At 48.7% G+C, this 15,177-nt stretch overlaps 1 protein-coding gene across 6 annotated transcripts in view; it reads left to right on the top strand.

Annotated features, from left to right (window-relative positions):
- The window catches only part of ZNF142 (zinc finger protein 142), a 21,528-nt gene extending 6,351 nt beyond the window's left edge, over positions 1 to 15,177 (top strand). For 4 of the 6 annotated variants that reach the window (XM_077320695.1, XM_077320697.1, XM_077320693.1 and 1 more), the window contains exons 3-9: positions 343 to 1,041; positions 2,487 to 2,774; positions 3,325 to 4,137; positions 4,869 to 5,046; positions 6,330 to 9,588; positions 10,819 to 10,924; positions 13,853 to 15,177. In XM_077320695.1, coding sequence (XP_077176810.1) covers positions 343 to 1,041; positions 2,487 to 2,774; positions 3,325 to 4,137; positions 4,869 to 5,046; positions 6,330 to 9,588; positions 10,819 to 10,924; positions 13,853 to 14,340 — 5,831 coding nt within the window. In that variant the 3' untranslated portion in view covers positions 14,341 to 15,177. The remainder of the gene's footprint in view (positions 1 to 342; positions 1,042 to 2,486; positions 2,775 to 3,324; positions 4,138 to 4,868; positions 5,047 to 6,329; positions 9,589 to 10,818; positions 10,925 to 13,852) is intronic. The other 2 variants (XM_077320698.1, XM_077320696.1) reach the window with 1 other exon arrangement.

The following is a 15,177-nucleotide window of genomic DNA, read 5'->3' as shown; positions in this document are numbered from 1 at the left end:
CATGCTAGGAAGAAGGTTGAGCCTCATAGGTAGTGTTTGCTGCAGGTCACTGTTGCAGAAGATGTCTCCGTTAAACAGGATCAAGTGTTTTAATCATTTCTGCCCTAGCTAGATTTTATTGCCTAGAAGCATTCATTCATTTATTTCATTTATAATTTGCCTTTCACCCAAGGAGCTCGAGGTGGTGTATGTAGAGTTTCCAGAAGGTATTCCACCCAGGCATGCACCACTATCAGTAGTGCTTCATGGTGCGCCTCCACCATGGCATGAAACACAGGTAAAGGCCGTGTGCTTTTTGACTACTTAGCTGTCTTACAACTCCCATTCTTCTTATTCCTGCAGAAGTCGTGGTCAAAGTTGTGGAACTCTATTTCTGTGAGCGGTGTGGGCAGAGCTTTTCTGATCCCAGCCTGCTCTCCCGGCATCAGTGTGTTGAGCTTTCCAGAGAACGCCTCACAAGCATCCCTCAACTCAATGGGTTATCTCTAGGGCTTGCTAGCCAGAACCTGGCTATATGTGGAGAAAACCTAGCTGTCCACAAAGCACCAACTCAAAACGTGGCAGAAGGAAGCAGGCAGAACCCTGAATTAGGCCCTGAGCTCCTCCTGTGTCCCCTTTGCCAAGCTGAATTTGCACTGCCTGGTGAGCTGAAGGAACATTTTAAGGATCACCACAAACCTCAGGGTGCCCCCGTTTGCCCAGAAGAAGGTTGTCACTTCAGCTCTGAGGACCGCAAGCAGCTCCGGGGTCATCTGCGACAGGTCCATCAGGTCTCTCCGGTAGCTTGTGCCTACAGGGGCTGCCCGCTCTTATTCCGAAGTCAAGAGGAAATGGCACTGCACCGGAGGAGCCATTTCCCATTTCACTGTGGGCATTGCGACTTCATCAGTGCCAACACTAAGCAATTTGGGCAGCACAGACGCAGCCATCTGCAGGAGGTGGTGACAGTGCTGGATACCGGAGACGTTGGTGAGAGCAATGAGCACAGCTTCACTGCTGTGGAGGGAAAGGAACTGACTGATCATCTACTTCTCAACTCAGGTACTGGGCAAAATGTGCTGTGGGCCCAAGGGAATGATTGGGGTGAATGCAAGGGACTATTGAGAAGCAAGTGTCCTTGAGGCTTACATGACCTCCCCCAGCTCATGAAACAGAGTTCTGGTCACAACATTGGTCTTTCTTACCCAGCAAAGTGGGTGGGTTCATTACGTCAGCTGCCAAATGCCTTACAGCTTTTAGATCTGGTAGTCCATTTTGTGGCAGCCACGATTAAAGGTCGCTAGCCTGGATAGCCCAAGCTAGCCCAATCTTGAAAGTTAAGCAGGGTTGGGCCTGGTCAGTATTTGGATGGGAGACCACCGAGGAAGTCCAGGAAATGGCAAACCACATCTGAACTCTCTTGCCCTGGAAACTCTGGAGGGCCACCATAAGATAGCTGTGACTTGATGGAGACAAGCACGCGCACACGTATACACACATTAAAGGTAGCAACTATAAGAAGGGGAACATCTTGTGAGAAACCCAGGCAAATCTGGTAGAGTGGAACCACCTGTCCTTTTATTTTTTGAAGTTACAAATAGTAAATAGGGCATAAAGAACAAAGCAAAAACAATGGTGTTTAAAACTGTTTTTAAATGGTGTTAAAGACTGAGAGCAATTCTAGAAGGGAACAGTAAGAGACACTGGTCTTCCTATTGCAGGGATTCTCAACCAGGGGTCCGCAGGAGCTCTTGGGGGGTCCCTCCTGCCTTAATAGCATCTGCCACAAGCTAGGGAACCGGCCACTCCCATTGCTCCCCCCTCCCAAGCATGAGTGATTTATCTCATGGTTTCTGTGCCCAGGAGGGGGTGAAACTTGAACGCCTACTCCTGCCTTAAACTGCCCGCTGTCTCTCCCCCCCCCCCCAAGTCCTCCTCAAGCTAACTTGTTAACGCGGGTGGTGATGTCACTTCCAGGGGTGTGGTAGGGAGGCTTGGTCAGCTCACACCACTTCCAATGCTCCTCAAAGCCTGAAAAATAATTGCTCCTCCATGGCCAAAAGGTTGAAAAAGGCTACCCTGTTGTTTCAAGTCCAGTAGAACCTTAGAGACCAACAAGATTTTCGGCGTCCAAGCTTTCAGGCATCTGATTCCTTCCTCAGATATAGAAGGATTTTTGATTCTCAAAAGCTCATACTCTGAAAATCTTGTTGGTCTCTAAGGTGCTACCAGACTCTAATCCACCTATCCTATTGCAGACCACCATGGCTATGCTCTGAAACTAGTTTCCCCCTTGGTAGTTCCTGGTGTTTAATCCCTGCCTCTGTCAAACTCAAGGACTTGATTGGTATGTGTCCAGCTATAACTCTCTTTCTGCTTCCTGATCAGACTTTTTTGTTTGGTTGAAGAGCTTCCTTTGGACTCAATATGCCATCATTTCCTTGCCTCAGTTCATCTCACGGTTTCTGTCTAATTTTTCTTTTTTTTTATGGTTCTTCTCTTTCAAGCAGAAGTAGAACCCCTGAGCAAATCAGAGAACTCCCCTGAGGCGCAGAATGGTTGGGAGGTGATGGAAATGGATCCTGGCCAGGGAGGACATGTGGATAACAACGATGTGCTTCACGAAGACCAGACAGTTTTGACCAAGGAAGACAAGCCTGGGAAGAGAGGGGATGAATTACTGGTGGAAGAAGAGGAGGAGGAAGAAGGAGAAGGGATTTCCTGCAAGACAAAGCAAGGGAACAAGGCAGCACGTACCAAGACAACAAAAGCCTCTCAGGTCCATCTGTTGAAAGGTAGAGATCTTGGTTGATTTGGCAGCAGTGGTTTCTGGCATGCCTTTAAAAAGAGCTTGCAGGAAGTAGCCAGGAAAATTGAACGTTGTGGGATGGTGCGCACAGGTATTTCTCAGCAGGCACCAAAGGCAGAGTAAAGTTTTTTGAACCGAACTTTCTTTGTTTCGAGTCCACGCAACAGCTTCCTCCTTTGCTAAGGAACCAGCTACTAATGCTCACTTGTTCTGCTATCTTGCTGGAGAGGTTGGGTGTGTGTGTGTGTGTGTGTGTCTGCTCTTAATGCAGTGCCTGTTCTCCAGAGAGTGCTGATAGACTCTTGGTGTATCTTTAAATGTCCAGGGTGACAAGAAGACTTGACCATAGGTTGAGTCTCCAATTTCCATGTTTTCTTGATAGTTCTGATGGAAAACCAGGCATATGTATTTTGGTAGCTTTCTTTGGTCACTCCTACACATAATCTGCCTTGATACTTGGCAAGAAAGGTGGGTGATAGATGAAGTGAACAGATAAATAAAATGCTGTACTGGTGGTTTTGTTCGTATCATTGCAGGGGAAGTGGCAGAGGACTCCAAATACCTATTCAAGACCCACATGTGTCCAGAGTGCAAGCGGTGCTTCAAGAAGCGGACTCACCTGGTGGAACACCTTCACCTGCACTTCCCGGACCCCAGGCTGCAGTGCCCAAACTGTCAGAAATTCTTCACCAGCAAGAGCAAGCTGAAGATCCACATGATGCGTGAGACTGGGGAGAAGACCCACCAGTGCCCGCATTGCCACTACAGCTCTGTTGAGAAGAACGCCCTCAACAGGCACATGGCCAGCATGCATGAGGACATTTCCAACTTCTATTCAGATGTCTACTGCTGCCCTGTATGCAAAGAGAAGTTCAAGCTCAGCCACGCTCTTAAGGAACATCTGAAGACCCACAAAGCAGAGCACAAGCAACTGAGCTGCTTCCAGGCAGGGTGCAGCTACTGCACGGAGGACCGCAAAGAGTTTCTGCGGCATGTCCGGGAGGTGCACGGCATTAAAGCTGTGGAGTGCAAGTACTATGCCTGCTCCCTGCTCTTCCCATCTGCAGAGGTCATGGAGGTGCATCGCAAAACACACTACGCCTTCCACTGCCAACAGTGTGATTTCATCTGCTCCAACAAGCACATCTTCCGCAAACATAAGAAGCAAGGCCACCCAGGAAGTGAAGAGCTCCAGTGCAGCTTCTGCCCCTTTGCCACGTTCAACTCTGTGGAATTCCATGACCATGTTGGCAAGATGCATGCTAGTGAGAAGATACACAAATGCACTGAATGCAACTTTGCCACTGCGCACAAGAGGGTCCTCATCCGCCACATGCTGCTCCATACAGGCAAGTTTTCTTCCTCTGTGATGACTAGAGCTCTCCTTTGAGAGTCCGTGCTTGACAGTCTCCCATAGTGCTGAGTGGCATTCCTGTAATGCTTTGGAAGGCTGACCCGTAGTCCTGAGCAGAGATTGACAGTTGACAGTCTGCAGCCCACAATTTGCTTGTCTGCAAATAGATTAGAATTTAGAGGCTTCCTATGGGCCAAAGTATTCCCATTTTCCTGCAGTCTCTCCCATTCCTTTCCTTCAAGGTTAAAGAAAGAAGGCAGCGTGAGACTTCTTCCAGCTCCCATGCCAAACTAGTTTGTGTGCCTGGGACTCAGGATTCTCAGCACATGCTCCTGGTCGCCTTAGGTGCCCCTGCCTCCAAATTTTACACTCTCCCAGAATCCACATTCAGAGCGGTTATTTCTTGTCCCATCTCATCCCTTGTCAAAGTACTTGAATTTCGTAATCGGAAGAAACTGAGAGTATTCAGGAAAACAAATGTATCAAATTATAAAGAAGGTATCCTTCCTGACAAATTCCATTCTTCTGATTATACTGTTGGCAGCCTCCCCTAGAGAAATTAAGATTTTTCTAACAAGGAGGGATCATAGGTATGCAGTGGTACCTCTTTCCAAAAGTCAAGCAGTGTGAAGTAGTTCATTCTGTTTATACAAGTAGGGCTTGACTATTGATGATGGCCATATAGAAATATTCATCCACAGCTTCTGGTTTGCTCTGTGACTTTAGGAGAAAAGCCTCACAAATGTGAGCTGTGTGACTTCACTTGCCGGGATGTGAGCTACCTTTCTAAACACATGCTGACCCACTCCGATGATAAGAACTACATGTGCACTGAATGTGGCTATGTGACAAAATGGAAGCACTACCTGAATGTTCACATGCGCAAGCACACAGGAGATCTCAGGTACAGATAGTCTCCCCGCTTCCCTCCCTAGGTTTTATGTGAGCCGCCTCGAGCCTTCGGGGGGAGGCGGGATATAAATAAAATAATAATAATTAATAGGTTTGCTTCCTAAATCATATCCAGCCAGGACAGGCGACAGTAGCATGTCCATTATGCCAAAGCAATACCTATGCAGAACTGAGGCCATGTTTGGGCCAAGGGACATAGATATCTATGGGTCAAAATCAGAAGTGTTCGTATGTTTAAGAGCAGGTTCAAGGGTTGACTGGGAGACCTTGTTAAGACTTTTATGGATCTAGTCTGAATTCATAACTTGAATATACTGTTATCATCAGGGTAAAACCATAAATCCAAAACTATTTTGAGAGTAGCAATGAATAAATAAGCATAAAGAAATGTCACAGCACATCACAAGCCAATGATAGCCTTGTAAGTTCTGATTCCCATATGTGTTGCTTGTTCAAATCTGCCACAGACCTCTGGCTTTTAGGATAGCAATATTGCAGAATCAGACCCATGAGAGGCAGTAATCCATTTTAATGTGTGAGCTTGTCCTAAAGGGAATTCTGCCTAGAAAAAGCAGAATTAGTAAGGGACAGTCTTGATTCAGGATGAAGTTGCTTGGGTTGTCCTCCACATGTTTGGGACTGATGAGGTGATGCATCAAGGAGTCTCCAGTTGGTTGAAGTAGAGTCTACTAGGAAAACAAGTGACATGATTCAAAACATTTGTCAGGGCAATACACTTTTGTGTAATGTTAATCTGTTTTGAACTTGATCAAGTGACAGTTTTTGAGAGACATGGAAGTCCTGTATGAGTCTCTCTACCTCCTTCCACAACGCAGAAAAGGTGTACAGCAAGCGTAAAGTTACTTTCTCAAGCTCTTATTTTTTCTTCAAAACATTTGTTTGTTTCAGGAAGCCATTTCCTTTCTTGAGAAAACCCATTCCTCCCTTGTAGTAGAACACAGACCTCTGGGATTTACCTTGGAGCTCTGGACATCTGCCCATCCTGGCATAGAGAACTGAGCAGTGCTGGAAGTCCCCATGATAAAAAGAGCCACTTGGTTTGGACTTGGGGATTTCAGATTTCAACTTGGCATGCAACTATTGAGTAGTCTGAGCAAATAATTTCTCAGTTTCCCAGCTATGAAAAGGGGATGATAACTGATTTAGCAGGGCTGTTGTTCAGTGGTGATTACTGCTGGCTTGCTAAAAGAATGCGGAAACTGTAAAGCATTGCTGCCCCTTCTCTGCCTGACCCGCTTTTCTCTTTGTGCCAAGGTACCAGTGTAACCAGTGCTCCTACCGCTGCCATCGGGCTGACCAACTAAGCAGCCACAAGCTACGCCACCAGGGCAAGTCCTTGATCTGTGAGGTGTGCGGCTTTGCTTGCAAGCGCAAGTATGAGCTGCAGAAGCACATGCAGGCAAAACACTCTCAGGACTACCAGATGCCCGTCTTCCAGTGCCAGTATTGCAGCTACCAGACCAAGTACAAGCAAGCCCTGCTCAACCATGAGAACTGCAAGCACACCAAACAGAGGGAGTTCCGCTGTGCCCTCTGCTCTTACCGCACTTTCAGCAACACTAGCCTCTTCTTCCACAAGCGCAAGGTCCATGGGTATGTGCCAGGAGACAAGGGCTGGCAGGATAACTATGCCAGCAAGGAGATAGAAGTCAACTCCACTGAGGTTGTGCTTGGCTATAACCTTACCATGACGCTGCGTTCCCAGTCCAGACCTGCTGTACATGGGAAGGAGCCGTGGCATGACAAAGCAAAACCCCTACTTCCAGAAGCTCAGGAGGAGTGCCAGCATCAACCGCCTTTCATCATGCCAGTCTTTGGGAATGGAAATAACACTGACACAGGGGCTGAAGAAGCTGTTGGAGGAGAGGACCATAACAAGGCAAACCTGGTCCCCCAAGGAGAACTCTCTGAGAAAGGATCTTCTGCAGGCTCCGGGGAGCCAGGCAATGTGAGCAGCAAGCTGGGTGGAAGTTGCACCCTGCACTTGGAGCCTTTCTGTAGTTCAGACCAGACTCTGGAACAGCTGGCCAAGGAGATGCCTGCAGCTCTGGCAGAGAAACAAGGTGCTCTGGACTGCAGGGAAATGGAGTCAGCCTATGAAGCTCTAGGCTCCAGAGATTCCCTTATATTGGAGGATAATGATCCCACCCTTGAAGATATACCGGACTTCGAGGATGAAACTGAAGTCCATGGGGATGAACAGTCGGAACAGGAGAAATATGTTGGTGCTGGTGCTGGTGAGAGCTGCGAAAAAGACACGCAGCAAGATCCAGGGGAAAAGGAAGAGGACAGGCAGAACTCTGAACCCCTGCAAATACCACCCAATCCTGAGCATGACGTAGGGTACAAAGAGCTGAGTGAACAGGAGACCTGGTCAAACATGTTAAAGCCAGATTCCCTCCAACCCAGTGTTTGCCCTGATTTTCACCTGGCTCCAGAAGGTGCTCTTCTCCATTCGGAAGATGCTTCCCAATCAGAATCTCTGCTTAAAGCTCTAAGGAGACAGGACAAAGAGCAAGCTGAAACCTTGGTGCTGGAAGGGAGGGTGCAGATGTTGGTGGTTCAGTCAGAAAACCCGGTATTCAAGTGTGAGAAGTGCTCCTACATCACCAGGAAGGAGAAGTCCATGTTAGTGCACTGCAAAGCAAGTTGCCAGGGCAGAAAGGGCCCTCTGGTATGCCAAGAGTGTGGAGCCATCTTCAAGCAGCAAAGAGGGTTAAATACTCATATCCTTAAGAAATGTCCAGTCCTTGTGAAAAAGAACAATGGCAAATTAGTCTGCCCGGATCAGTCTGTTGCTGGACATCCCAAGGAGAAGGATATGGAAATTGGGGAGGCAGAAAAGATTGGTGCAGGAGCCTTAAATGAGGCAGGGGTGAGCCAGCTGCAAGAGGGATCTGGGGAAGTAGGACCTGATGCTGCAGGCTGTCTGGCCACTGTGCAACTCCCTGACAAACAGAATCGGGCTGTGGATCAGCTAGATCAGCCACTTCAAGACATTCATGCGAGTGTCGTGAAAGACAAATGGTCACAGGCTGTCACAGAAAGAGCCACCCCTCACTCAGAAAAATACTACTTGGAGCAGGGCAAGTTCCACTGTAAATCTTGTTCATTCATCTGTTCCCGAGTGTCCACCATCCGTTCCCATGTACAGGATGGATGCCGTGGCCTGGAGAAGTTCTGCTGCCCCCTGTGTTCTGTGCCTTTTCGCTCCAAGAGAGCTCTGAAGATCCACCAGTCAGAGGAGCATATTGAAGCACAGCCTCTTAAGTTGCTCGAAGGGACCAAGGGCACCATTCCCCCAGAAGCAGAGGAGGAGCCCAAGAATGAGCAGACTGGGGGTGAGGGGCTGGGCCAGCCTGAGGCGGCAGCAGCAGCAGCAGCAGCAACGTCTCCCCATATAGCCCCTCTGCACAAGAGGCGGCGCTTTTCTTGCCCTACCTGCCCTTTTACGTGCCACCAGGAGCGCGCCCTGAAGACTCACAAGAAACGGGGATGCTTGAAGTTGGGCGAGTTCCGCTGCACTCTGTGCTCCTTCACTTCCAAGGCGGCCACAGCCCTGCGGCTGCACCGGAAGCTCCACCGGAAGTACTACCGTACACGCCCCCAGCTGGCCTGTCGCCAGTGTGACTTCACTTGCAAGCAAGCGCGCTGTCTGCGCCAGCACATGCGCATCAAGCACGAGGGCGTGAAGCCCCACAAGTGCCCTTACTGTGAGTTCAGCACGACGAGGCGCTACCGCCTGGATGCTCACCAGTCCTTGCACACGGGAGTAGGGCGCATTGCCTGCCCTACTTGCGACCAGACATTTGGCACCAACTCCAAACTGCGCATTCACCGCTTGCGTGTCCACGAGAAGAAGCCCACTCACTTCTGCCCGCTCTGCGACTACAGTGGCTACATTCAGAACGATATCACGCGCCACGTCAACAGCTGCCACCAGGGGGAGCTGAACTTTGCCTGCCCACGCTGCGAAGCCCGCTTCAGTTCCGACACGGCTCTCAAGCAGCACGCTCTGCGGCAGCACGAGGAGAAAGTCTCCTACAGCTGTCCACACTGTGCCTTTGTTTGCCACAGTGAGGCCACCCTCAAGTGCCACGTCCAGAAGCAGCACCCTCACCTGCAGTGCACAACCTGTAAGGAGACTCTGACGACCCGCGAAGAGCTGGAGGACCATAAGAAGCTGCACTTCAGCCACCGCTGTGACAGCTGCAGTTTTGCAGCCAAAGAGCGGCAGCAGTTAGTGAACCACTACCTGGAAGCCCACGAGCCCTCTGTGGCCGAGGAGAGGCCGCTCAAGTGCTCCTTCTGTGACTTTGCCTGCCACCACCAGCTGGTCTTTGACCACCACATGAAGGGCCACGGCGGGACTCGTGTTTACAAGTGCTCCGACTGCGAGTACACCACCAAGAACAAGCAGAAGATCACGTGGCACATCCGCATTCATACTGGGGAGAAGCCTTATAAGTGCCACTTGTGTCAGTACGCCTGCGCTGACCCTTCACGCCTCAAGGTGGGTTTGTTGCAGAAGGATTCTGGAACATCTCTGCAGAAATTGAAGCTCATTTGACACAGCAAAGGGCAGGGGGACGTCAAGTACATGGTGAAAAAGGGGCAATTCCTCTTTAAAGTGATACTCACAAGAGGTTTAGCATGGTTGGCCCTCTCTGGCTTCTAACTAGGAATGGGCACCAACCGGCTCATGAACAAATGTTCATGATGAATTTTGGCCAGTTAGTGGTTGACAAGATTAAGTTTGGGGCAAGTCAACCAGCAGGAACTTTGCATGACGTTGCCAGTTTGTGCTGGTTCATGAACTGATACATTTCCAGACAGACTAAGCAGAGGCAATCTAAATGCTTACAGAACTTTTGAAGCAACAGGGGATGTGGAACTTGGGTGGCTTGTAGAGAAACATCTGGGGGAGGTCCCCTGCTACTCTGATGTCTCTGGCTTGCGCAGGATCCATTCTATGCACTCCTGAACCTGTGCCTGTTAAACAGCGCTTTCCTTAAAGGCCATAACTCAGATCCTGTAAATCCAATCCCTACCAAACAGGGAGGGCAGGTAGAGGAGAATTAGCTAGAGTTCCTCTGCAAATTTATTGACTCTGGGTTGGGTAGGATCTGTTCTACTGGGTCACAAGCCTCATGAACAAAATCAGTTCATTTAGCTCCTAAAAGTTTTGAGAGTTTGTGATTCGTGAACCAGGCACACCATAAACCAAACCACATTTTCCGGGTTCATGCCTGTCCCTATTTCTAACACAGTGTGTGGAAATCCATTTATATTAAAGCTCAGTCAGACTTTCTGGACAACATTCCTTTTCCCCATATAGCCTGCTGTCTTGTCTGTGGCAGACAGTGCATACTTGCCCTTGTAATCTTCAGTTCTCCTTTTCCTTCATAATCGCTTTCCTACCACTTTTCCTAATGCGGGGTCACATGGCCATGACTGAAAATTGTAGGTGACAGATAATCTGTCTCTTCCTTCAGCATAGGATTTCTTTCAGAGAGTGACAATCAGCCCCTAGCACCACTGTGACTATCCAATAGCCCTTCTCCCACTTTTGAGCTCAAATTATATATTTGGGGATCCATCCATGGCTCCCCAACATCATATAGAGTTTGGTATTCTACCTGTTATACCAGAGTAGATTATGTTTATAATATTGAAGGAAAGCACACAGAAGTGCTTGTGAGGTCTCACCTGTGACCCCTGACTCTTCTTTCCATCTGTCCAGTATCACATGCGCATCCACAAGGAAGAGAGGAAGTACCTTTGCCCGGAGTGTGGCTACAAATGCAAGTGGGTGAATCAGCTGAAGTACCACATGACAAAACATACAGGTAAGTGCTGGGCAGAAGTGAGGAGGGCTGCCCCCTGGGGAGGGGTGGCGAGGGCAGCCATTATGCCTCATGCGGGAGGAAGCTTCACAGGGCTGCCTTGTCTCTTCTCCTGGAGAGAGTCCCTTTGTACCTTGCACAGACACTTCTTGGTTCCTCCTTGAGTTGATAAACATTTCTTGCAGTTGTCAGATCTGTGAAAGGTGTGGTGATCTGTAGGGTCCTTGCAGAGATGTCTTGATGATTTGTTCTGTGACATTTTCAATTTGCTATTTACCTGCTCACCAGGGAGAAATGTGAGTGACCCCTGGGGTAAGCACCTGCATGGTTCATTGTGCATGGCCTACTTGGAGGCACCCTCGTGAGATTGGATCCAATCATAAATAGAACAGATTTACATAAGGCCTCTTTGTGTGTTCCCTTTGTACCTTTCTGTGCCCCTGCAAAATGCTCTTGAGGGTTTGGGGCTCTCTGAAAAAATGTGCAATTTGGCATGGAAGGTTGTAGTGGGAAGGGGGAATTGGCAGAAATCCCTTCCTCAGACACACCCAAAGAAGAGAGCAGTAAGAAGAGACCAAAATGTGAATCCCTGCTGGTCCCTCTCTTGCGGTAGCATAAAATTAAAGCAATGCACTGTATTCAACATTGCCTGTTTAAAAGACAGAACACAAATGCTTGGCTGTTAGTACTTTCCAGTATAGGTGTGTGGCTGTTTTTACAATCCCCAATCCTCCTCTTCCTATACACAATGTGGCAGCACAACCCCACTGACCTGTGAGTCCCACTCCATTCAGGCCACTGAGGCATCTGGCTGCTTCCTCCATCACAGGACCCTAGAAGAAGTTGTTCTCTGGCTCCTACTTTAGTATGCTGCCACCAACTGGCCGTTTTAGGAATTGTCCACTAAGAGGGCCAGTATGCCCAGCTTCTGTTCAACATTGCTATTCTAAGGCTCCATGTGGTGCCTGCATCTACTTGCTACCGAGCCACTGGTTGCCACAGGGACAGCTTACTTCATGCACACTTCCAGGGGAACCGTGGTCTCTTGACTAACTGCTTCCTTTTTCCTGGTGCTCTTTTCAAACAGTATGTTCAAACTGCAGAGGTTCACGTGGTACAGAGAACAGCTTCCAGCATTTAAAATCGTAAATAACCTATTAAAAGTAAAATAATTTCACATACACTCACTGCACAGCAATGGATTGAGCAAGGAACACAAAGGAAAGATGGGAAAACATGCTGCTGTGTCCCTCATCTCTCCTACATGCCCTAACTGGCTCTAGCATAAGCTCTTTAATTTAGAAGCGACAGTTCACCAAAAGCTTCCCATTTCCGTGGAGTCTTTGTTCAGGCAGGCAACCCTTTTGTCAGCTCCAGGTGGCACTGGCAACCATCAGGATGGAGCTTAGATGGGAGAGATCCCTCCTGAAGAGGGCATCAGCCAAAAGAGCCCCCCTTCCTCTGTGCCAAAGGGTTTTGTGGTCTCTGCTCACCCCTTGTAGATCAAAGGATCTTTTCTGAAGCCGTCAGGAAGAATGCAGTCTGACTTCCCCTCACCCCCATTTAGGTGTCAAGAGTCTAGCTAAAGTGTATGCTGACCATTTCACAGTCCCCAATCTAGGGGGCTGTTACAGTTTCAGAAGCTTTGATGGTTGGTACCAGGCAGGGGTGTGCAAAAACATCCAAAGAAAGAAACCACTGCTAATTGGGTATACTGAATCTGAAAAATATCAGTAAACCAAACACACACACACACACTTGGGCAATCCTTGGGAGCAAAGCTTCTTCCTTCCTAATAGGAGGGGAAAAACACTTTAAAATCTAAATGTGGGGTGATTGTCAAGCCGCCAAACCCAAAGTAAAAAGATATCTCTCCATACATTGTTCCCTCTCCCTCGGTGTATTTTGCTTCTCTTTTGCCGCTGCTCCAACTTTCCCTGCCCCCCTCCTGAAAAAACAAATTAAAACCATATATATTTGTCTTTGAAATAAATGAAGAGAAACGTTCCCAGCGGACGCTTTCTTTGTTTTGAATGCAGAAATACACATACATGCACACTCGCTCTCTTTTCTGGGTTACTGTACAGCAAATATGTAGCTTTGAATGATAAACTGGACCAGCAGATATTAATGGGGCAATTTGGAGGACTCACAGCACCAGGCTAGTAGTAATGGGTGCTAAACAACCCTGTTCTTTAACAGTTGAGGGAATGTGTGAGTTGCCTATGCTGGGAGCCTCCCAGTTCCTCACCCAAGGATGAGAAGGAAAGTTTGCTGCACTTTTAGTGTGCTCTAAAGTAGTTGGTGGGATGACCTGGCTGGTGCTTGGACAGTTCCTCAAGTGGAGACAAGTTAACCAGCAAAGAGCTGCATGAAACTTCTGGCAACATCTGGAAATTGGCGGTTTAGAAGTGCAAATCTGATCCCTGACATGCAGCATATTGTAATAGCTTCAGCTTATGCAAACTCCTTGCTGGGGGCAATTGCGAGACCATTATGGTTTGAATAGTACTTTTGCTATGGTGCAAGGAAGGTCTTAGAAATGGGGAAATCCCAGCACATCTCTGGATTTTGGGCGAGCGAAGCACTGTTTCTAGGAAATCTTAGCACCATCAAACCATTTTATTTCCACTGGATGGATACTGTGTCTTGGGGGTGGGGTGGAGGGCTGGTCTGCTGACTGCATTGCCATGAATCAGTTGCTTGCAGCCAGAGTTCCTGGCAGTTTAGGGAGCTGCAATGCAGAGTGGGGATTTAGGGGCATATTCAGACATGTGCTGCTCAGTCTCCAACCTGTGGCTTTGAATGCTCAGGGGCAAGGTAGAATATTCCTTTGGAAGGGGACCACTCATGCCTGGAAGTCTGGCTCTGATGCGGAGGCAGCGCCGGTCTTCCCCACTTCTGACGTGTCGCTCTCTGCTTCCCGTGCAGGAATCAAGCCATACCAGTGTGACGAGTGCAAGTACTGTACCAACCGAGCGGATGCCCTGCGCATCCACAAGGAGACACGCCACCGGGAGGCCCGCTCTTTCATCTGCGAGCAGTGTGGGAAGGCCTTCAAGACCCGCTTCCTGCTGAAGACTCATCTGAAGAAACACAGCGAGGAGAAGCCGTATGTCTGCAACGTCTGCTACCGGGGCTTCCGGTGGGCAGCGGGCTTGCGGCACCATTACCTCACCCACACCAACGAACACCCTTTCTTCTGCCGCTACTGCAGCTACAAGGCCAAGCAGAAGTTCCAAGTGATCAAGCATCTGCAGAGGCATCATCGTGAGCAGGGCGGGACCGAGGGGGACCTCAGCAAAGGGGTGGGCAAAGACCCCAGCACGCTTACTGTCCATCTGCATGACGTCCAGCTGGAAATTTCCCCCTCCAAACACCCAGGGGAAGGGGAGGCTGAGGTGTTGCCACACAGCTAACTTAAGACAGACAGATGGACTTAGAGGACAGGACTGCTATGCTGTATTCGTCATGAGCCATAGGAAGCAGAGGTCCAACGAGGGCACAGAGAACCATGTCCAAGCCATTTCAAGCCCAGTGGGACAAACACAGGCCATTCTGGGCCAATGTATGCATTTGTGTATGTTTATAGGCATATCTGTATATCTGATGTAAAGGATGTGACTGTATAAAAGGGAGCTTAAGCATTGTTTGCAACTAGGATGGCACTGGATTTCTTTGGGTTTGCACACTAGAATTGAAGTCACTGACTTTGTTGAACCATGGGCATTTTTGGAGTTCCAAGACTAGGCAGCGGGTGCCACCTCGAAATGCCAAGCCAGGTTGTGCCTTATGATGCCAGCAGGTTGTCACTATTCATTCAAAGGCGATGCCTCCTGGTCTCTTCTGAAATACCTCCCACATTGTGAAGGTTGAGGAAAGGTACAATCAGCTCCTTGCTCTGGGAAAGAAAAAAGTGGACACCAGGAAATGCATTGACTGACAGGCCCCGCAAAGCCAAGGAGCGCACCACATTAGGGATTACTGTAGTAGAGCAACAAAGGTTTGTGTGTAGGGGGGAGAGGTAATATGAAGACAGGGTATGATGGAGGCCGTGTGGTCAGGGCATGGATCCAGGTTGGACATAATGAAGTTTTTTTTCAGCTCCTAAATGGTGAGAGCATTTGCTTAAGAGCTTTTATGAGGCTTCTCCCTTGTGACAAGATAGGCTTATGTAGCTGTGCATAATTGATCTTGTCTATCACAGGGCTATAACCCTCACTGGGAAAGCTTGATCTTCTAAGACGGGTAGTCAA

The sequence above is a fragment of the Paroedura picta genome, chromosome 2 (genome assembly GCF_049243985.1).
Source record: "Paroedura picta isolate Pp20150507F chromosome 2, Ppicta_v3.0, whole genome shotgun sequence".
Taxonomy (NCBI): Eukaryota; Metazoa; Chordata; class Lepidosauria; order Squamata; family Gekkonidae; genus Paroedura; species Paroedura picta.
Note: the sequence above shows the minus strand (reverse complement) of the source record. Positions and strands in the feature narration are given on the sequence as shown.